Raw genomic sequence first — 23,960 nt, forward strand, 5'->3', positions numbered from 1 at the left:
ATAGTTCACATCACCATGTGGTTAACACCCATAGTTCACATCGCCATGTGACCAACACCCAAAGGGTTTACTAGAGTCAGTAATCTAGTTCACATCGCCATGTGATTAACACCCAAAGAGTACTAAGGTGTGATTATGTTTTGCTTGTGAGAGAAGTTTAGTCAACGGGTCTGACACATTCAGATCCGTGTGTATTTTGCAAATTTCTATGTCTACAATGCTCTGCATGGAGCTACTCTAGCTAATTGCTCCCACTTTAAATATGTATCCAGATTGAGACTCGGATCTGGATCGGTGTAAAAGCTTGCATCGACGTCACTCTTTACGATGAACTCTTTATCACCTCCATACCGAGAAATATTTCCTTAGTCCTCTTAGGTAACTAAGGATAACTTTGACCGATGTCCAGTGATCCACTCCTGGATCACTATCGTACCCCCTTGCCAAACTCATGGCGAGGTACACAATAGGTCTGGTACACAGCATAGCATACTTAATAGAACCTATGACTGAGGCATAGGGAATGACTTTCATTCTATTTCTATTTTCTGCCGTGGTCGGGTTTTGAGTCTTACTCAACTTCACACCTTGCAAAACAGGCAAGAACTCCTTCTTTGACTGTTCCATTTTGAACTACTTCAAAATCTTGTCAAGGTATGTACTTATTGAAAAATCATATCAAGCGTCTTGATCTATCTCTATAGATCTTGATGCTCAATATGTAAGCAGCTTCACCGAGGTCTTTCTTTGAGAAACTCCCTTCAAACATTCCTTTATGCTTTCCAGAAAATTCTACATCATTTTCGATCAACAATATGTCATTCACATATACTTATCAAAAAGGCTGTAGTGCTCCCACTAACTTTCTTGTAAATACAGGCTTCACCGCAAGTCTGTATAAAACTATATGCTTTGATCAACTCATCAAAGCGTATATTCCAACTCCGAGATGCTTGCACCAGTCCATAGATGGATCGCTGGAGCTTGCACATTTTGTTAGCACCTTTAGGATTGACAAAACCTTCTGGTTGCATAATATACAACTCTTCTTTGAGATATCCATTTAAGGAATGCAGTTTTGATATCCATTTGCCAGATTTCATAATGTGGCAATTGCTAACATGATTCGGACGGACTTAAGCATCACTACGGGTGAGAAAGTCTCATTGTAGTCAACTTCTTGAACTTGTCGAAAACCTTTTTGCGACAAGTCGAGCTTTATGGACAGTAACATTACCATCAGCGTCAGTCTTCCTCTTGAAATCCATTTATTCTCTATGGCTTGCCGATCATTGGGCAAGTCAACCAAAGTCCATACTTTATTCTCATACATGGATCCCATCTCAGATTTCATGGCCTTAAGCCATTTTGCGGAATCTGGGCTCATCATCGCTTCCTCATAGTTCGTAGGCTCGTCATGGAGTGGCAACTTGCTTGCCATTCTTCTTGAAGTTCCCTTTCTTTCCCTTGCCCTTTTTCTTGAAACTAGTGGTCTTGTTAACCATCAACACTTGATGCTATTTCTTGATTTCTACCTTCGCCGATTTCAGCATCGCGGAGAGCTTGGGAATTGTTTTCGTTATCCCTTGCATATTATAGTTCATCACGAAGTTCTAGTAACTTGGTGATAGTGACTAGAGAACTCTGTCAATCACTATCTTATCTGGAAGATTAACTCCCACTTGATTCAAGTGATTGTAGTACCTAGACATTCTAAGCACATGCTCACTAGCTGAGCTATTCTCCTCCATCTTGTAGGCAAACTGCTTGTCAGAGGTCTCATACCTCTCAACACGGGCATGAGTCTGAAATATCATTTTCAGCTCTTGGAACATCTCATATGCTCCATGGCGTCCAAAACATTTTTGAAGTCCCAGTTCTAGGCCGTAAAGCATGGTGCACTAAACTATCAAGTAGTTATCATACTGAGCTTGTCAAGCGTTCATAACGTCTGCATCGGCTCCTGCAATAGGCCTGTCACCTAGCGGTGCATCAAGGACATAATTCTTCTGTACAACAATGAGGATAATCCTCAGATCACGGACCTAGTCTGCATCATTTCTACTATCATCTTTCAACTTAGTTTTCTCTAGGATCATATCAAAATAAAATAGGGAGCTATACGCGAGCTATTGATCTACAACATAGATATGCAAATACTATCAGGACTAAGGTCATGATAAATTAAGTTCAATTAATCATATTACTTAAGAACTCCCACTTAGATAGACATTCCTCGAGACATCTAAATGATCACGTGATCCAAATCAACTAAACCATGTCCGAGCATCACGTGAGATGGAGTAGTCTTCAATGGTGAACATCTCTATGTTGATCATATCTACTATATGATACGTTCGACCTTTCGGTCTCCTGTGTTCCGAGGCCATGTCTGTACATGCTAGGCTCGTCAAGTTTAACCCGAGTATTCCGCATGTGCAAAACTGTCTTGCACCCGTTGTATGTGAACGTAAAGCTGATCACACCCGATCATCATGTGGTGTCTCGACACGACGAACTGCCGCAACGGTGCATACTCGGGGAGAACACTTATACCTTGAAATTTTAGTGAGGGATCATCTTATAATGCTATCGCCGTACTAAGCAAAACAAGATGCATAAAAGATAAACATCACATGCAATCAAAATATGTGACATGATATGGACATCATCATCTTGTGCCTTTGATCTCCATCTCCAAAGCACCGTCATGATTTTCATCCTCACCGGCTTGACACCTTGATCTCCATCGTAGCGTCGTTGTTGTCTCGCCAACTATTGCTTCTACAGCTATCGCTAACGCATAGTGATAAAGTAAAGCAATTACATGGCGTTTGCATTTCATACAATAAAGCGACAACCATAAGGCTCCTGATAATTGCCGATAACTTTTACAAAACATGATCATCTCATACAATAAATTATATCACATCATGTCTTGACCATATCACATCACAACAGGCCCTGCAAAAACAAGTTAGACGTCCTCTACTTTGTTGTTGCAAGTTTTACGTTGCTGCTACGGGCTTCTAGTAAGAACCGTTCTTTCCTACGCATCAAAACCACAACGGCGATTTATCAAGTTTGCTGTTTTAACCTTCAACAAGGACCGGCCGCAGTCAAATTCGATTCAACTAAAGTTGGAGAAATAGACACTCGCTGGCCACCTTTATGCAAAACTAGTTGCATGTCTGTCGGTGGAACCAGTCTCATGAACGTGGTCATGTAAGGTTGGTCCGGGCCGCTTCATCCAACAATACCGCCGAATCAAAATAAGACATTGGTGGTAAGCAGTATGACATCACCGCCCACAACTCTTTGTGTTCTACTCGTGCATATCATCTACGCATAGACCTGGCTCGGATGCCACTGTTAGGGAGCGTAGCATGCAATTTTAAAAAATATCCTACGATCACGCAAGATCTATCTAGGAGATGCATAGCAACGAGAGAGAGAGAGTGTGTCCACGTACCCTCGTAGACCGAAAGCGGAAGCGTTAACTTAATGCGGTTGATGTAGTCGAACGTCTTCTCGATTCAACCGATCAAGCACCGAACATGGCGCCTCCGAGTTCTGCACACGTTCAGCTCGATGATGTCCCTCAAACTCTTGATCCAGCAAAGTGTCGAGGGAGAGTTTCGTCAGCACGACGGCGTGGTGACGGTGATGGTGAAGTGATCCGCGCAGGGCTTCGCCTAAGCACTACATGAATATGACCGGAGGCGTAAACTATGGAGGGGGGCACCGCACACGGCTAACAATGTTTGTTGTGTGTTGTAGCAGTGCCCCCCTCATATATATAGGTTGGAGGGGAGGAGAGGCAGCCAAGGGGGCGCCCCAAGTAGGAGGAATCCTACTTGGGGTCCTCCCAATTCGGCCTCCCCTCTTTCCTATTCCTATTCGGAGTAGGAAGGGAAGAGGTGGAAGGGGGAATCCTATTCCCTTTTTCCTTTCCTTCTTCCCCTTTCCTTCTCCAATTTGGCCAGCCCATATGGGGGGGCGCACCAGCCCCTTTTGTGGCTGGTGTGTTTCCCCTCTTGGCTCATAAGGCCCATATCTTTTGCTGGGGGTGCCCGGAACCCCTTCCGGTGACCCGATAAGTACCCGGTGCATCCCGAAACACTTCCGGTGTCCGAATACCATCGTCCTATGTATCAATCTTTACCACTCGAACATTTTGAGACTCCTCGTCATGTCCGTGATCTCATCCAGGACTCCGAACAACATTCGGTCACCAAATCACATAACTCATATAATACAAAATCGTCATCGAACGTTAAGTGTGCGGACCCTACGGGTTCGAGAACTATGTAGACATGACCGAGACACATACCTCTCCGGTCAATAACCAATAGCGGAACCTGGATGCTCATATTGGTTCCTACATATTCTACGAAGATCTTTATCGGTCGAACCATTATGACAACATACGTTATTCCCTTTGTCATCGGTATGTTACTTGCTCGAGATTCGATCGTCGGTATCTTCATACCTAGTTCAATCTCGTTACCGGCAAGTCTCTTTACTCGTTCCGTAATGCATCATCCCGCAACTAACTCATTAGTCACATTGCTTGCAAGGCTTATCATGATGTGCATTACCGAGAGGGCCCAGAGATACCTCTCCGATACTCGGAGTGACAAATCCTAATCTCGATCTATGCCAACCCAAAAAACACCTTCGGAGACACCTGTAGAGCATCTTTATAATCACGCAGTTACGTTGTGACGTTTGATAGCACAGAAGGTGTTCCTCCGGTATTCGGGAGTTGCATAATCTCATAGTCAAAGGAATATGTATAAGTCATGAAGAAAGCAATAGCAATAAAACTTAAGGATCATTATGCTAAGCTAATGGATGGGTCTTGTCCATGACATCATTCTCCTAATAATGTGATCCCGTTCATCAAATGACAACACATGTCTATGGTTAGGAAACTTAACCATCTTTGATTAACGAGCTAGTCTAGTAGAAGCTTACTAGGGACACTGTGTTTTGTCTATGTATCCACACATGTATTAAGTTTCCGGTTAATACAATTCTAGCATGCATAATAAACATTTATCATGATATAAGGAAATATAAAATAACAACTTTATTATTGCCTCTAGGGCATATTTCCTTCACATTGTAGACCTACGAGTCTGTATTTAGTAGCTAGATGGCTTCCTCCCTCTCTTTTGATTCTCAATACAATGATCTCTTCGAGATCCATATGATGTAACTCTTTTTTGCGGTGTGTTTGTTGGGATCCGATGAACTTTGAGTTTATGATCTGATCTATGTTTTTATCCATGAAAGTTATTTGAGTCTTCTTTGATCTCTTATATGCATGATTGCTTATAGCCTCGTATTTCTTCTCCGATATTTGGGTTTTGTTTGGCCAACTTGATCTATTTATCTTGCAATGGGAAGAGGTGCTTTGTGATGGGTTCGATCTTACGGTGCTTGATCCCAGTGAGAGAAGGGGAACCAACACGTATGTATCGTTGCTATTAAGAATAACAATATGGGGTCTATTTCTACATAAATAGATCTTGTCTACATCATGTCATCTTTCTTATTGCATTACTCCGTTTTTCCATGAACTTAATATACTAGATGCATGCTGGATAACGGTCGATGTGTGGAATAATAGTAGTAGATGCAGGCAGGAGTCGGTGTACTAATCTTGGACGTGATGCCTATATAATGATCATTGCCTGGATATCGTCATGATTATTTGAAGTTCTATCAATTGCCCAACAGTAATTCGTTTACCCACCATTTGCTATTTTTCTCGAGAGAAGCCACTAGTGAAATCTACGGCCCCCGGATCTCTTCTTTATTATATTTGCCTTCGCGATCTATTTTTATTTGCTTTTATTTTCAAATCTATTAAACCAAAAATATAAAAATATCTTGCTGCAATTTTTATCTATTTATTTTATCTCGCATTCCCGCAAGATCTATTTATCCAATCTACTACAATTTTATCTATCTTTTTACCCGTGAGGGATTGACAGCCCCTCTCTTACGTCGGGTTGCAAGTATTTGTTCTTTGTGTGCAGGAGCTATTTACGTGGTGTTGCATGGTTCTCCTACTGGTTCGATAACCTTGGTCTCATCACTGAGGGAAATACCTACCGTTGTTGTGCTGCATCATCCCTTCCTCTTTGGGGAAATACCGACGTAGTTCAAGTAAACATCAGGGGGTCCGGGGCGGCAGCAGTAGAGACACGGCCAGATCTGACATCGAAGTGGCGCAGGTCGTGTTCGGCTAGGGTTGCGGGCAGCTGCCTCGACTGGGGCCGTCTCGGATGCTTGGGGTGGCGGCGCGGTGGCAGAGGTTCAACGCTCTCCTCCTGCTTCATTGAGTGCTCGGATCTGCAGTTGGCGGCTTGTCCGGTGGGTGGTGCACGGTGGCTCCACGCGCTCGTCTTTGGCTGGCCATGGGGCCAGGGTGCTCCGGGGAGATGGCAGGGGTGCCTATACGGGTCTTGTTGTCACTGGGGGCGCTGACGATGACCCGAACCCAGTTCGAGAAATGGCGCGGTGGCTGCGACTTGGCCTGCAGCCGCCGGTGGCCTTCCGCTCTCCCATTTCCAGCTGGCTGGGCTTCGTTCTTGCCCAAAGGTGGCGCTTTGCAGGTAGCAGGTCAGTGAATCATGGTGTAGGTGGTGGGACGGTTCCGGGGCGGTGGCTCTGGTGGTGGCAGCGCGGGCTCGTGGGCGGAGCCCATGGCTCAGGTGCTGCCCAATGGCCATGGTTGTGTGGGCGGCGTGGTGGCCGGGGTGTGATGTTCTGTGGTGGTGGTGCGGCTTTCGTCCCATTTGCCGGCGGCGGTGAGCTATGGCCGGGGTGAAAACATGTTTTGTCTTCGGGCAGGCTGGCAGCGGCGATTATCATCCCCTTCTTGTAGGCGTCGTCGCGGCTCTCATCGCCCATCGTGCAGCTCCAGGGGATACCCAGATCCTCGGATCGGGCGGTGACGGTGCTCTGGTACGGTGCCGTCACCTTCCTGAAGGCACCACCTTGGAGCTCGCGGTTCGTCATATGCGGCTTCGTCTCCTCCCGGTAGCGTGTTCACGGTGGAGGACCCATGTAGCTCTTGTAGTGCTAGTGGGTGGTGTTGCTGCGCGCAGCTCCTATGTATCCGGCCTTGGGTGTGTGTGTTGGAGTGCGGTGTGTTTGTATCGGGTTGTTGAGGATCATTACTTTATAGATAAAACGGGACGAAAACCTGTTTTTGGTAATTCCATGCCCTACTAGATGCACGTAAGGGATACAATTGCACTATTTCGAGGATTTTACGGTTGCAGGTGATTAGTTCTCTATAACTACAGAATCGCCCCGTTTCTCTCTCAAAGATGGCTATGAAACTACCGGCCACTAACGGCTTATACAAAGAGGACATATTTCAACAAAAAAGAACAGAGATCACGCGCTAGCAGAAACTTGTAAGCCTAGCTTAGAGCATCTACAGCCGGATTTGGCAAATTCGACCTCTCAAACGTCTGCGGACGTGCTTGAGCATGTCCGTGGGCACTGACAGGGCACGCCTCATATTTCCTTCTCCACATACAACTCTCTCATATTCATCCCCTAAATCCATACAAAAGCATGCAAAATATATAGCTACATACTATTTTCTATACTACTCAAATTTCGTCGTTGTCGGCGATGGCCGGAGCCGCCAGCGCCGGAGCCTGGGCCGCCTGCGCTGCCTCCATCTGTTGCCGACGGCGACGTCTGGCCTCCGCAGCCGACTCCGAGTGGATGGAGTTCAGGATGGCATGCTGCTCCGGCCACACGCCCACATCCTCCTCCATCGTCGGCACCTCCTCCTACCCCACATCCAGCGGCGGCGCCTCCTCCGCCGGCTCCTGCTCCTCTTCCTCCTTCCCCGGCATCTCCTCCTCAACCTCCTCGAAATCCTCCTCTGGTTCCAGAGGTAACCTCGCTTCCCTACGGATCGGAACCTACTCAAGGAGGAAGAGACGGTGCTGGATCATGTAGTAGCGGCGGCGTGGGGGCATGGCTAACGGGCACGAGTGACGACGGAGGGAGGGAAGATGCAGATGTGCTAGGGCTGGGGGCGCCTGCCGGCTTAAATAGCTGGCTACGGCCTCGGGCGGCGCCACGCGGCGGTCACACCAAGGCGACGGTCGAGGCGCCCGTCGGACCGTCGGGTTTCCCGGCGAGTCCATGTGGGGCCACACCGTCAGACCGATGTGGCGGGCGTGCCGGTCAGCCCGGGCGTTTGAGGGCCGTTTGAGGGGCCCGTTTGGGACAAAAAATCGTGACCTGGCACTGGCAGTGACCGGACGCCCGCCCGGGCGTATGAGACGTTTGAGGGGTCCGGTTGTAGATGCTCTTAGTAGATAGGTAAACTCCATTGTAATTTTCGCATACTATCAATAAAAACAGGTAGGCAATGACATGGCTTTTACCCATCCCGAGGCCTTGGATATAACCACCATGTCATCATCACTATCGACGAGATCTCTTTGGACACCATTGCTTTCTCTACAATTTTTCCACGACATCACCTAGATTGTATGGTGGGCGGAGCATTATTTGTTGACACTCTTTTCTTTTAATACTCTCTCTGATTCAAAGGTTCCATGACCTTTATTTTGAATCAGATGGCGTAACTATTCGTCGACACTCCTGGCTGCTGACTGCCTGACTGCATTCACCGAAACTGCTTTTGCTCTGCAAAACTTTTTTTTTTTAAAGGAGGATGACCCCCGGCTTCTGCATCTGGGAGATGCATACGGCCACTTTATTAATTACTTTCGAGGACCTTACAAAGTATTACAAACAATATACCTGAATCCGCCATCTTGGCAACATATGCCGCTACTCTTATCCATATGATGAAGGGATGCTAGCTGGGCCACTACCCAAACCACTCACCTAAACCTAACTTCAAAAGCCGGAAGCCCCAGCCGAGCCACATACCGGGTCTGGGGCACAATCCGGTCAGACGCACTCTTGTGTCGTCGCCGCCATCTTCCACAGGTCCGTCTTCAGATTATATTGAGTCTTCTACCTTGTGAAGGCCACTTCTCCATCGACGCACCATGACGCCAGACAGCTACCTCCTCCTGCGCGAGTCCATCTCCGCGCATCGGACGCCGAGCCTCCACAGCGCCATGCCGCCGAACTCCGCCGCCATCAATGAGTGAGATGAAGTACCGCTCCACCACGGCAAGTACAAGGTGAGGAAGGGCGAGGTCGCCGTCGGAGACACGGCCGGAAGATAAGCACCGCAGTCACGAGACATGCCCGGAGCTGCGACGCCGTAGATCAGACGGGCCGCCACCAGGATCCGGACGATCTCGCCATGCACGCCCAGCATCCCCATACCCAAGTCGGCGCCTTCAAGAAGGTGACGACGCTGTGGCGCCGCCGCCGCTTAACCACCGGGGCTAGGGTTTTCACCCGGGCGCAGGGGAAGGGGGGAGGCAGGGGAGGTTTAGCCTCGGCGCCGCCACCAAGGAGGGAATGGCGTCCGGGACGCCATCGACGCCGTGACCGCCACCGGCGGCCAAGGGTTTCCCCCGGCCAAGCACCCTGTCGCCACCTCCGAACCAGCCACAACGTCAGCAGGCGCGTGCACGCCGGAGATCCAGGCCGGCCGGAGGTCATACATCACGAGCGGACCAGATCGCCTCCGATCTGACGAGGGGAGCCCGATGCCTACCCACGCCATGACCAGCGCCCACCGGGACTTCGCTGCCCGCGCAGCCGAGGGGATCCGGCCTACCTCACCGACGAGCACTCCCCGCCACCGGAGGAGCGCCGTCCGCACCAGCGAGGCCGCCGCCTCAGATCCGCCGCGAAGAACGTCGCGCCGCCACCGGCCCGCGCGCTCCAGTGACGTGCCGCCCCGGCCAGCAGGCCGCGCCGCCCCGCACACTAGCGCGCGCCACCCGTCGCGCCGGCCGCCGAGCTCCGCCGCCGCGCCCGAAGAAGCAGCCCCCGCGGCCCCTGTTCCAGGCGAGGAAACGAGATCCCGCCGCCGCCGGCACCGCGCGGGCTTTGCCCGGCGGCGGGAGGAGAGGAAGGAGGTGGGGGCTGGGTTCGGCGGCGGCTAGGGTTGGGCGCCCGGGTCGCCCACGGGGGGGCGACACGGGGCTCTTCTCTCCTTTAAAAATCTTTTTTTGGGAAGAATTTTACTTCCCCGGCCTCTGCACCAACTAGGGATGCATACGACCATTTTAGTATGAGTACCAAGATAAACATGGTCCTCAGAATTTTTTTTGAATGAGTATCAAGATATTTTTTGATGAGTGATTCCACCACACACCAAACTTGATCTTCAATAAATGGGGGAAAACCCATGTACATCACCTGTCAATTCTAGGAATTGAACTCGGGTCGTTAGGCTGCACAACCGCATGCCCAACCACAGAGCCAAGGCTTGAGTTCAGGTTATGTTTGTTATTGCCTACTACTAGTAGCAAAAATTATTATTTTTCCCAAAAAAGTCGATTCAATGGATCCTTTGCAGCAAAATACAAATCAAAATACAAATTTGCCATCGTATCCGGATCCTCTAAATGTTTAGAGCCATCCATTCCATCTCCACCGTCACCTCCCCCGACTCGGTGTGCTGCAGCTTCAGAGTGACCTCCTGCTTCACCTTGCCTCCGGTCACCATGACAGCACTGTCGGCGGTTAGAGCGTTGTCGCCGGACTTGAGCCACCGGCCGATCTGGATGTCGCCGAGCAGCTCTGGATCTCCAAAGGATGCTGCCGCATTGATCATGGGCTGCAGGTCGATCTCGGCCTCCCCCATCAGGTCGTCCTTGGAAACCATATCATGGTCCAACACTTGCTGGTTGTGGTCAAGAGTTGATAACAAAAGGATCTTGTTAGAAATGTAATTTTTAGCCATAAGATCAGATCTGAGTTTTGCATTTGTTTCTTAGTGCTAGGTTCTCATGAGATTATTGTTACCAGCTTCAGAGGCCCGTACTTCTGAGGAACAGAGAGCTTGAGTTCTTCATTCCAGACGGGGTTCAGGTTTCCTTTGATCACTGAAGTCTGTGCTTTCTGTACACAACAATGCTCAATGTTCAAATTTGCTAGATGACTGCAAGAATGTCCAAATCTCGATGTCAACAAGCTCGCTATGTGATTACCTGTTGTCCGAGGGTCAAGACGACATAAGGGTCGCTGCTAGACATATCTCTGATAGCTAATTTGGTGCCTCCGATGACTTTGACATTCAGTATCCCGATGAACTCAACCATGCCAATCTGCAGAGAGGAGGAACATGTTATATGTATAACATCCTAAGAAACAGAAAGATTGTGTTAGTTACTTAATTTGCAATCTTGGGGCAGCCTTGCCTCACTCTTGGAACTAGCAGAATGTGAGTTAGATGCTTGTTTTCCGGCATCACTAGGATGATTAGAGACAATCCGTAAGCTTGGCTCCAGGAATTCTTGAAGTTCATATTTGGACCTGAAACATTGAGACAGTGGCTAATGAATAATTAACACTGGTAGTAATATGGAGTTCATGAATGAACCATTTTATCGATCAGATTGTAAATGCCCTTCATGGAGTTTTTGCAAGGTATACAACCATTTGCTAAGTTATGCTAGGCGATCAAACTGGAAACTGCAAGGTATAAACTGAACCATAAGGAAGTTCCATCTGAGAAACAAGATGAAATACTTGATAAACTTTTGTCGCTCTTCCTGGGCGGAATCTGGGTGTGGCTTGCGGTAGCCTTCTGGGAGAAAGGCCTCATAGATTGCGTTGGCTTGCGAGTTTCCACCAACTTCTACCATGGAGTCAATTTCATCGTCAGACCACTTATCTAGTGTCACTGACATGACCTGAGCCAAGGGAAAAAAAAGGTTAACTTACGACTTGTTTGGAACTCATTGATTCTATAAACCAGCTCATTCCCAACAGTTAAATTGCAACAAAACTGATATGCTAATGAAGGTAAGTGTGTTCTATCCTGCAGCTATCTTACATGATGCATGCTACTTGCAACTACAAACATTGGTTGCAATGTTAATAATCCCTCTGTCCGAAATTACTTGTCGCAAAAATGGATGTATCTAGACGTATTTTTAGTTCTAGATAAATCCAATTTTATCCATTTCTGCGACAAGTAATTCGGGACTGAGGGAGTACTAGTTTACACACTTATTAGTTGATAATTAAAAAAAGGATAAATACACACATAAGATTATTATTGAGTTGCAGCTAGTTTAACCTTTGAGATATGTGTACCGACACTTCTGTGAACGCCAGAACATTTTACGCATATGAATACTCCAATATTAGCTGACCTGTAAGGAAATACTCGGTTATTTGCAACGAAACATGAGTGAATAAACAAAAATAAAGAAAATTCTAGTACTTTCTTGTGCAAAAGCATATCAGAACCAAAAGGGGGTACGTATAAAATATCAGAAAATGATGAGAATCAGGCTGATAACTAGCTAGTAATTCTGTTTGAATAATGATAGCTTAAATCGTGACTCACGCCCAATTGGGATCAGGTGCGCTGCAGTCAGCACAAATGCGATTTTCACTTTTCTGCAATAACTCCTTCAGCTTTGCCATCTTACCTGCAATTCAAAGGTGAAATTTGAGTTCATGGTGCAAGATGGATTGGGCAAGTGACCTGATTTGATCTTAATAGCCAGCACTCGAATATCTAAGAGATACACATATCTGTGTATATCCCAAGTTCGCGCATGACTGCTAACATTCTTTCAAATCTCCCCCCAATTCATTTACAATAGTGCTCACTGCTCCACAAGTAAGTCTCAGTCTCGTGTCACACGAACATTGCCACACCGCACACATGCCCAACCATATTACTTTTTAGAAACTAACTAGCTTTTGCCAAACAACACTACCACAGCAAGGGTGCTGCATTGGCGCGACGGGGTGGGCGTGCGGCAGTGATATTTACCACCATGCGTGTAAAAATGTTTGAATTCAAGAACTATTAACTGGAATAGTAACAAAGCGGCCAAATGACGAAAAAGAAGCAGCGGATACGCTATGCCGTTTGCTCCTGCATTTCCTTTGCAACTCCAAGATAAGTCAGTCCTGCTGTATATACTGTTCAGAAAAGGGTCTCTACCTGAAGCCATCCCAGCATCACCATGCCCTCCACTCATCTCAGCTGCCAGCCCCTGCAAAGATGTCTTGCACTCATCTTAGTAATGGGGATCATGCAGATTTAGCAGTTTCCTTCCAGAATCAGTTAAGCAAATTGGGGGATTCAATCCACCCACCCAAAAGAAGTTCAGTTTGCAATCAAGCAAGAAAGGATGAAGGAACTATTTCAATATGGGCTGAACCCCTTTCGATCTATTGATGATACATGATATCCATCGACATTCCAGGAGGATAATCCTACCTTCTATGGAATCCAACGGAGGACCAAGACGAATTGTCATCGTCAAGCCATGTTGTAGTACTACGGCAGAAACGAAACCAAGAAATGGTCTTGTTTTTCCCTCCTATTAGGATCGGATCATATGGAATCAGAGATTGGAGAAACCAAGAAAGAATTTGCTGGGTTGCCTACCTCGGATCTCTCCCCTTCCGGTTGCCTGCGAGAGGGTTCCTCAGGGCTACCGACCTGACTCCTCAGATCTCTCTCTCTCTCTCTCTCTCTCTCTCTCTAGAACAGCTGCGGTCCACGTGGCCTGGTCGGTAAACTTCACCTAATACGCAGTACGCAGATTATAAATAACTTGGCTTTGCGCTTGGTGTTCATGCTACCTTTGACTTGTATTTTTTTTAAACATAGTACAGATATAAATGCTCACATACACGCACATACACTCGTCCGTATGAACACATGCATATGACTTGCGTTGTATATGCTCTGTTAAACTAGTGCCTTATCATCCTGACCCTTCGACAGTTCATCATTTGCCTCGTGGCTAAAAATCTGAGGACTCATTTAATCAAACAGATCGAATCCCCTTCTTCTCCTCTCTCTCCTCGCACAAGGACCGCGACGACGGCTATGCGAAGGCAGCCGGAGGCGTGCGGCAGTGTCGGTCTGAGGTTGAGGGTGGCTGGATCTGGGTGCTTAGGGGCGGCGTGAGGGTGTGATGACGGTGCACAAAATTGCTGACGCGACGGCGTTGCAGCCTAGTGTTGCATGCACGCGCCCTCAAGTTAGGTTCCCAACCACCTGTTTAGGGATAGCTTTTTTTCTGTTTGGTTGGGTAGGATGTGCAAGTGGTTGAAGATAATCATTTATGTGTTTGATTTAAAGGATGAGTGATGGATAGAAGTTGTGGTGACTGAAGAGGATTTGTAGCCCCCTATATGAATATGGGGAAGACTTGTACATGATCTGTTCTTAGATGAGATCAATGAGATCAATCATTTTGAAGATACAAAAAATGTTAAAAAATTCTGAAAAAATTTAGAATCATACATCCATGTTTGATGTACAAGCTCAAAAAGTTTCAGCTCCTAATTTGAACTAGACTTAGAGAAACAAAAAGACAAAATAAGATGTGAATAGTGTCAAATACTATTCATCCCAAAGCTGATACTATTCATAATCGAATTTGTCTTTTTCGAATCTTTAACTGTAGATCGAGTTTTGAGCTGATTTTTTTTGAAGTTGTAGACATACCCTGCAGGTATGTTGTACTTTTTTTTCAGATTTTTTTGGGTTGTCTAAATGTGAAATATTTGAGTTGATCCTATGATCTCACATAAAAGGCTGATCCTATACAAGTCTTCCCCATATGAACATTATTTCAAAAAATACCGGGAAATAACAAAACTGGGATTTTAGGATATGAAATCTGGGTGTCTACTTTCATGTGAAATTTGGTGAAAAAATACCAGAAAACCTATCGTGACAAAAAGACAAAAAAACTCTTATGTATAGAAACAAACTGTTTGGATGGATTTTAGTTTGGACTGTATTTTCTTCGTCATAGATACATTTTCTGGTATTTTTCTATGAAACTTCATACGAGAGTAGATTGGGCGCCAAGGTTTGAGATCCTAAGATTTCAGATTTTTTTTAAATTTTCCTGGTATTTTTCGAATTTAATTTTCATATTGGGGGTGGAGCACCCATGTGCTTCTGTGTATTTTCCTTGTGGTGACCCTTTTTGTTGAGTTGGTGAGATTAGCTCATAACTACAACATAAAAATACATGTTGATTTCGACAGCTAAAGAACTGGCAAATCATGTTAATATTTATAGACTATGACGTTACAAAAAGCACTATTCAAATTACATGTTGATTTTGACGGCAAAACAAATCATGTCAATATTTATAGAACTCAGTTTCGCTATACCATTTGTTTGGTTACAGATAGAATTGGGTGGTTATACAAGTTGTTTGGTTCGAGGGATAGAACTTGCAAATCATGTCAATATTTATAGGTTGCTTGGGTTCCCCCGGGATCCTTGCGTTTACCTAGGGGCCGAAATCCACGCAGAGACATTCGTCAGGGAAACGAGCTCGACATTTCGACTACCAGTTCGAGGTAGGCCTACCCGAACCCTGCTCTTTCCTCGAGTAGAGGTCCCACGCCTCGATACTCGTGGAAAATTTCCCCGCTTCGTTCTTCCCGCACGATATGAGCTTGCGACCCTCCTCCGCCTCGCTCCGTCTCCCTGTGGCGTTGCCTTCCGATGCTCTTCTATTCATCCCCTCTACCACCAAATGACCATCCCAAGGAGTAGATCTCCCCCGTGGAAGGAAGGGGATCACGTGTGCTCTAGAAAGCTCCCCTATCGGGATTTAGTACCTTGAGAACAAATATGTAAAACAACATCTGCTAGGAAAAAAACTAAGATTAGGCACCAATCCTGCTAATTAACTAACCCTAGATGACTAGGGCAAACTCTCCCCTCCAAACTTCACCGGCGAGCCCGTGGATTCGCCTTCCCTTTGCCTGCCGCTCCGCCGGCTGGTGGCAGGGAGGAAAATCCCGGTGCCTCGTTTCAGTTAGCAGTTTAGGTTAGGGTTTTTTATTCCCCGCAGGTGCGGCGCTCGGGCGGATGGCGGCACTTCTTCTTCGAGTTTGTCTTCAGGGCTCCGATCCTCCTCGAGTTTGTCCGTATGGACATAGTCGACGAAGCACTTGTGTAGATTCCCGCCGCCTCCTTGGGGCGGTGAGATTAGGGTTTCTCGTTATGTTATGAGATTTGGTGTCAGATGCTCTTCTTCTCATGCGTTGCTGCTCAGTTCCTTTGGACCTGCTTCCGCGAAGTGGTCAGTGGTCGTTGGTGTAACACCAACTTCCCAGACTTGTTGGCGGAAATCCAAGCATCAGTACCCCGTCACCGCCACATTAGGTGGTTGTGCATCGGGGTTCTAGCTTGGACGCTCTGGACTATCCGTATTAAGCTTGTCATCCAGCGGGCTCCTCTTCGACGTGCCACTGGCATGAGTTTCAAAATGTGTGGTTATTTGCAGCTTTGGCGGCCGCTTAGCCGCCCCCAGGACCGAGACGCCATCGACACCCTCCTCGCCGACCTTCGAGCGATGGCCTTCCGCATGGCTCCTCCGCTTCCGCCACCACCCCGGGAGCCAGACTAGGCACGCAGCTACCTCGCGTCGCAAGACCTTTGGACCATCCCTTGGGCTCCTGTCGGATGTTTCGTGTTTTATTTTCAGGGTTTGTTGAGTTGTGCCCTCAATTGTACCCTTGCTACCTCGCGTGTGTGTGTGTGTGTCTTCGACTTTTCTGCGTGCGTGAGGTGTGAACTTTTGTTTGGATGTTTGTGGTTTGGGCGGTTTGCTTCATATATAAAGCTGGGCGAAAGCCTTTTTCCGGTAATCTATGCAAGGGTTCAATGACGACGACTGCAGCTCCAGAGCGTCGGACCTCAGGGGCACATGCACGAAGACTTCCTGGCTTTTATCGACAAGGTAAGCCGGCTCTAGAAGGGGAGCGGTGACAGCAGCGCGTTCTAACGGTAGTAGTTGTCGTTCGGTGGTTTCAGAATCTCGACGTAATTTTTATTATGTTTGAAGTACTTTGTTCTTCGATGAACTTTTATAATAGATTTGATGCTTTTCAAATAAAAAGGGATTTAGTATCCTCGGCGTTCTCTCCTTGGTCACCAACAAAGCCTGAGACCGGTGCTAATACTTTGAGCGCTTGTTCCGTTAACACCCCCTTCCCAGAGGGATTGGAGGGGATTGACAAGCCCTGACATGGATAACTCTACCATGTATCTGTAACGGTAACGGTATGAAAAATATCGCTCTTTCTACAACAGCATAAGCGCCTAAATGCCAGTGAAATATACTTGCAACTCGATATTGTAATTTTGTTACGCCTAAATGCCAGTGAAATATACTTGCAACTCGACATTGTGATTTTGTTACGCCTAAATGCCAGTGAAATATACTTGCAACTGGACATTGTAATTTTGTCGCGCGTGCAGTCGTGCATCTATCAATGCAGAGGGAGGCCACGAGAGCAATAAAGCTCGTCTATTATCTAAGGAAAAAATGTTTAGTTTGTTTCTTTCTTTAAGGAGCAAAAAAAAAAGTTTGATTTCACCCTAAAAAATTGTTTAATTTCGATGGAAAGAAGACCACCTCTCTTCCAAACTTACAATTTTGCTTCCAATACCCGAGCGCACAAAGTTTTCAATGGCATGGTTATCTATGATCAGACAACACCAAAGCACAAAGTTTTATCACCAAATCCTCTCAACAACTTCGGTTCATTTCTATTAACAGAAACATAAACAGACATAATTGGCAAGGCACCAATGAACATTTTAAACTACTCTTTCATTATCATAAGTAGGAAAGCTGCTGGAGGCTACCGAAGGCTGACTTGGCCTATTCAGAATGGCTAATCTTCAGCTGCGCTCATTCATCATCGTCGTCATCTTCATTATCGTCGATCCCCACCCAGCGAGTAAAGGCAAAAAGAAACTCCTTGAAGGTCACCGTTCCATTCTTGTCCCAATCCATTTCCTCTGGAACGACCAAAGACTAAACATCAGGGTGAACATAAATGAGGAAACTCTCATAATATGGGCTGGAATAAGCACTAAGCACCAAACCTCCTATGCAGTTGTTGAACTTAAACATAAATTCTTCAAAAGCCAAAGCACGAAGGAATATAAATAAACTTGGAAGCATCCCTACCGCAGAGGCTTGGCACCAATGTTCCAAAGGAATTTAGAATTGCCAGCAGCTTGAGACTTCTATCGATTATTTTTTAACCCAAAAAGGGTTGCCTATGTCACAAGGCCATTGCAAAGCAAGTAGAGAGAGGTGGTAATTCCAGAAGAAAAAACTAGAGAAAGGAAGTGAAAACATAGTCATAATTGTTTTCACCACCAGATTTACTTTCTAAAAGTGTCCTTTTGAACTACAGATTCCTATAAAAGCAATGGTGCAGCAGCATAACATGTCTAAAGCCGATTAGCATTTGCAATCTAAAGTTAGTTGAGAAACCAAAGATTAACCAACACAAAAGCATGAGAGTATGTGTAATGCTTCAGATTTTATAGAGGATTCAATATGGTGCTGCAGGGGAGATGACTCACCAAATCTTTTCACGCCTATGCGTCCAGAAGAGCGTTCTCCTGCACTGGTCTCATTTATCGCTTCTATCACCTCATTCTTACTGACATATCCATCTTTGTTCTTATCCAAGAACACAAATGCATCAACCAACGTCTCAAAAGTTGGCTCAAGGTTACCTAATCCCATTCTTTTTCTCTAAAGCAACACATCAAGGACATACCAAGTCTCCTCATCAGAACAGAACAAAGAAACATGTAAACTAGGACCCCAGTGCAGAAGTCTGACATATCTACCTAGCCCTTATATCTTTCATGATTTATACCTTGGACAATTTTTAAGTACTTCTCTTAAAGTATTTTATGGAACTTCACATAATTTATATCTTTACTGAATAACCTGATCCAAGGCACTTTGCAAGTGATTCCTACTCCTTATGTCGATTATTTAATGTAGAAAAAAATCAATGTTGCTTTTATGAACTGGGTCATGTATTTCTTGGTAATTATAGTTCTAATATGGTGTAGCAGCAGCAGTAAAGCACCAAGTAATAGCGAGAATTCTGAAAGCAGGTGTATTTTATATATAGAAGTATGAAGGATACTGCTTCTGACACAGCTGGATCATTGAGAAGATAAACAAGGCACAGGAAGACAATGAACTCATTGAACTTCATACCCATGTGCTCATATATGTCACACGCTTCAAATAGATCTTTAATCTCCTCATCTGTGAATGAGATATCCAGCTTTTGGAAACAATGCTTCAGTTCTAATTGATCTATTTCACCATTTGAATCTTCATCTGCAAAATACAGAACATTATTTGTTAGAGCATGAAAAAGAAAGATATTAGGAAAAGAGAGAACAATAAAGGATAGTATGATTTACATACGAAATTAGTAGTAAATTACTATACAATACGAGAAATCAAAATTATCCCAAGTAGGTTAAGTTCAGAAACTTCAGAATTAACGGATCTCAAACTAGTTCTCAGACTTGAGTTTCGAAATTTTGATGGCATGGTAGAATAAAAGGTTAACACTACCAACGATAGTCGACAACTTTACATACAGGGGGATAATGCTCACCAAATTGCTGAAAGATAATCCTGCAGTTTCTCAAACTCTCGTCGATTTTAGGGAACTTCATGATGACACTGTTGAATGACCTCAGAGAAGTCCCTTGTTGTGCCCTCTGCTGCATGGCATCAACCATCTTCTGCTCTAACTTTGTAGCTGCTGAACTGTACCTTGGGGTGTCTCCCTTTCCAATCACACCCCCCATTTCAGCGAATTGCTCTATTTTGTAGAGTGGTAGAAACCTGTTACCTGGAAATGTACGTAATATCAGGGATGAGAGCTGGGCATAACTAACTATCCTTATTCTGAGGATATTTCTCACACATTTAAGGGCAACTGAGCTTGTAAGCCCGCCAAGCCACCAATACTATAACAATAGACGCCAACACTAGAAAACACACACATTGATATCCACTCTTGACTAAAACAAAGAAGAGCAAGATCTTACATATGTGTATATACGTTAGTTGACTGCCTAACTCCAAATTGAACATAGCTCTTCTAAAAGTGACACTAGGAACTAAATAAACTCTCCTAGTTACTGCCGGGAATCAAATACATTGATTACACAGTCATAATTTAACGTTCATGGTCAAAGGTGTGCGACTGAGTTCAGTTTCAGGTGCCTCTGGAAGAAAGAATGGACATAGGGGATAACGTAGTTGAAAAGGAAACTTGATGAAGAGCAACGGCAGCAACAATGAAAACAGACAGTTATGGTGCTTGAGGTGTTACTTGATCTCCCTGGCCGAAGCTAAAGGCGGCACAAGGCTGAAAAGCAACAGTGTTGCCAACTTGCTATGACTAGCAGCATGTGGCCAATGAGGGCCAAGAAAGCATTCATCACATCGGCCTCTCAAAAATTGGATCTCCCTGTCTAATTCTCAGCATTCCAGTATTTAGAATTATGTAACAGTTTGGATGATTGCCTTGTGGCCATGCGTTTCCGTCAAACATGGCCACAATTTTCGCTTGTCAATATCAATACACACATCATCATAAGTTAAAGGACTCAACCAACACATTATATTATACAAAAAAAGGCCATAACAACATCACATGTTCACAAACAATAATAATAATACTAATTGAAAAGGCTGTCATTGAAGGAAACAGCGTATCAACAACGAATAATCATAGTGCCTTAAACCGATTAATATATATTGCAGAAACATAAAATTAAGATAAATGGAAAGGCAAAAAAGTCAATGGCAGGACCAGCAACAAAGAAGTAATTTAACAAAGACCCCACGACGAGCCACCAAATTCACCCAATTTTTTTTAGAAACCCACACATCCACACCGTACCCCCCGCCGGGAACCAGAACGTTGTCATTGCACCGGATTCCAAATCGGTATGTCATCATGCAAAACAGACGAGGATTGAGAAATCACGGAGACCCGGCGGGAATGGGCAGAGATGAAAGAACCGAGAAGCGGGGCCCTTGCCTGGGCGGGAGCTCAATGCATCGATCGGAATACCACGGCGAGGAGGTGCTAGGGCGGCGGGGATCGATCGGTCGGTCGGGGGAGAAGGAGCTCGATTGCGCGCGCGGGGATTGCGAGCCGATGCGGGGAAGGGGGAGAGCTCGGGCGAGGATGGAACGGAGGGAGGAGGGAGGCGTGGGGTGGGGGAGGGTTGGGGGCGAGAGCGAGCTGGGTGCGCGGAGCGAACGAGGATGGTGTGGGTGCGGTTAGGGGGGCCGTTTGGGCCGCGGGGCCCACGACTCGTGCTGCTGCTGACACGTGGGCGCGGGCGCCGTGCCGAGTGCCGACTGCTGACGCGGTTTTTAGCAGGTGGAGTAGTATCCGCTCAAACCGGGCACGAAAGACACCATTTTTTTGGCTCCGTTTCAAGCTTGAGCTGTTGAGCACTGCTTCGTGGAGTTGTAGCATGATTTGATCTTTTAAACTGTGCGAAATAATCATATTTGGCTGCACTTAAAGCTGCAAGTACATTCCTAAAAAATAAACCCAGAAAGAAAGGTTGTCGCTCTCGCGGGATGGCTTGGCTTGCGATGTACACTGGCGGCCCTCGTAAGTGCCCGACTTCGCGTCGGCGCGTACTGTGATGCTCGTCGGCGGTGAGCTCTGGTTCGTCAGGACGCTCTTTGGGTCGTGCTCTTGAGCACCAAGGGCTCGACGATGGATGCCCGTTTCGACCGTGAAGTGGAGGTCATTGACATCGGGGACATAGTCACCTTCCCGTGTCATTTTGCTAGGGTTAGAGACAGGTTGCAGGTATCGATTCCGATGAAGCGTACGGCGGTGCAGGAGCATCACGGCAAGCCAAGACGGTACACGCGTAGAGCGGCTATGGCGCACACCAACACGACGCATGCTGTCAAGCCAGGGATACTAGGCCGGGCCCGAGCTCGAGTCCAACCCCCGCCGTGGCGAAGGCTTGACACGTGGATAAGGATCTAGCCCACCATGCGACACAGGTGGCCTCTCTGGAGGTATAAATTCCAATCCCCGCTGCCCCGTTGTGTTGGATGAGGAGTAGCCGATCTCGCTCTCGCCCACTTTTGGACAACACCGACGGCCCGACACCACCCAAATCCAGATCTTCACTGTAGCGATCCGACCTCAAACGGTCGAATCTCTGTGTATAAGTGTCATCCCTGGATCGGTAATACTGACACACACAGTATTTGAAGAATTTATAACAAAGTTCAATCACACACTTATTACATCGAATATCTCAAAAGAGAACTTATTACAATAATATGGCTTAAGATCATCCAAATAAGATAACTGCGGAAGCATCAAAGATAAATGAGTCCATCAACTCCAACGGCATAGCTGAGTGCACGACAACGACCTAGCGCACCTTACTCTTCATCTGAAAAGTCTGCAACATAATACGTTGCAGCCCGAAAACGGGTCAGCATATGGAATATGCTGGCAAAATAACACTGTAGAGCAATGAACAAGATAACAGGTAACACTACATGCATATATGGCTGGTGGAGGCTCTATGGTTATGAATTTTTGCGTAAAGCCATTTTTCCTTACTGCAAAGGAATATATTTTATTTAACTACAAAGTTGGTTGACAAATATTGAGAAGGTTCCTCCAACTCAATCCCAATTAAGGCAATATTAACAACCCAACAAATTAAATTAAGAGTGATGAGATCAAATCAATAATTCAATTATCAGATACTCAAGATGTCCATAACCGGGGACATGGCTAACCATGATTAGATTGTACACTCTGCAGAGGTTTGCGCACCTTTTCCCACAAGACTCGATCTCCTCCGTTGTATTTCTCGCACTGCATGATGTTTGAGAAACGGATGACCGAGACACAGTCTTTCCGAAGAGGTCCCCTTAACCGATAGATAGGCCGGTACACCTACAATCCCCTACATCTGCTAGCCCATCATGGAAAGGTTTCCCACAACTTACTCAACTATGCCAGAGCCCATGATGGCTTGTGGCTGCACACGGAAGTTTCTAGCATGAATAATCTTATGATCCCTTTGAGCCTGGGTGACGAACCATAGGATGATCACACGGGTACTCCGGGATATCCCAGGACAGCGCTGGATTGCTCCAGGTGCCCAGACAACCACTGAGTGCTCCAGGGTGCCTCAACCAATCCACCCAGATGTGTTTTAAAGTAGTCACCTTAAGTTAACCATTAATTTTCAACTCTCACATCTGTCATGGATACACTCAACCAATCCACTTCTACGAGCATAGCATAACAGTGTAAGCATAACGTATAAGTAACTTCCAAGGTTTGAAATAAAGGACAATAGGTTCTACCTCATCATCTACTTCCCAGTACCCACATGTTAACAAAACCTATCCATGCAATGTTTGAGGATTGGACCTAATGCATAAAAACTGGGTAATAAAAGGGTATGATCAAAGTGTTACTTGCCTTGCTGACGATCTGGAAACCCTAGTGACTCGTAGTAGCACGCTTCGCACTCCGGAAACTCTATCGCAAACAAACAATAGCATACATAAGCACTCAAAAATAGATGCAAGGGTAAAACTTAGATGATAAAGTCCAAACTAAAAGTTCAACTGAAGAACTTCGATTTGCAAAAAGAATCAATCGAATCGGAGTGACGAAACTCAAACTACGATCAAAAGAAGTTCGAGTTCAAATCTGCTTGAAACCAAATTTTAATTTGTCAAAACCATGTTCAAGTTGGTTAATTGGAAAGAGGGGTTCGAGACGAAGATTTTGGCGTTGGTTTCATTGGATTTGGATGAACGGTTAAAAAGTTGCAAGGGTTTGAAGATCAGGGGCTAATTTGCGATAAAAATAATCGCGGATAGGTCCCTGGCCGAAAATGAAATAAAATAAAAACACTAACGAACGAACGTTCGTTACCAGAGGCT

The 23,960-nt window shown here is 45.9% G+C and overlaps 2 protein-coding genes across 3 annotated transcripts; both read right to left on the reverse strand.

Moving 5' to 3' along the window:
• Positions 1-10,411: 10,411 nt before the first annotated feature.
• On the reverse strand, positions 10,412-13,795 carry LOC109735185 (ADP-ribosylation factor GTPase-activating protein AGD12). 2 transcript variants are annotated; one of them, XM_020294394.4, is made up of 10 exons: positions 13,562-13,795; positions 13,391-13,493; positions 13,112-13,163; positions 12,503-12,587; positions 12,230-12,305; positions 11,677-11,840; positions 11,346-11,460; positions 11,136-11,252; positions 10,951-11,046; positions 10,412-10,828 (listed from the first exon to the last, which is right to left on the reverse strand). In XM_020294394.4, exons 3-10 carry the CDS (start codon positions 13,146-13,148, stop codon positions 10,547-10,549), a joined length of 972 nt encoding a protein of 323 aa, XP_020149983.1. In that variant the 5' UTR covers positions 13,149-13,163; positions 13,391-13,493; positions 13,562-13,795; the 3' UTR covers positions 10,412-10,546. The 2 variants fall into 2 exon arrangements, with proteins under 2 accessions (XP_020149983.1, XP_073357331.1); XM_073501230.1 differs by lacking the exon at positions 13,391-13,493 and having other exon boundaries at positions 13,562-13,691.
• A 3,783-nt stretch (positions 13,796-17,578) lies between these two features.
• LOC109735184 (probable calcium-binding protein CML21) lies at positions 17,579-21,307 on the reverse strand. The gene is made up of 5 exons (XM_020294393.4): positions 21,046-21,307; positions 19,606-19,845; positions 19,120-19,319; positions 18,539-18,713; positions 17,579-17,962 (listed from the first exon to the last, which is right to left on the reverse strand). Exons 2-5 carry the CDS (start codon positions 19,799-19,801, stop codon positions 17,853-17,855), a joined length of 681 nt encoding a protein of 226 aa, XP_020149982.1. The 5' UTR covers positions 19,802-19,845; positions 21,046-21,307; the 3' UTR covers positions 17,579-17,852.
• Between the last annotated feature and the right edge of the window lie 2,653 nt (positions 21,308-23,960).

Source organism: Aegilops tauschii, chromosome 6 (genome assembly GCF_002575655.3).
Source record: "Aegilops tauschii subsp. strangulata cultivar AL8/78 chromosome 6, Aet v6.0, whole genome shotgun sequence".
NCBI lineage: Eukaryota > Viridiplantae > Streptophyta > Magnoliopsida > Poales > Poaceae > Aegilops > Aegilops tauschii.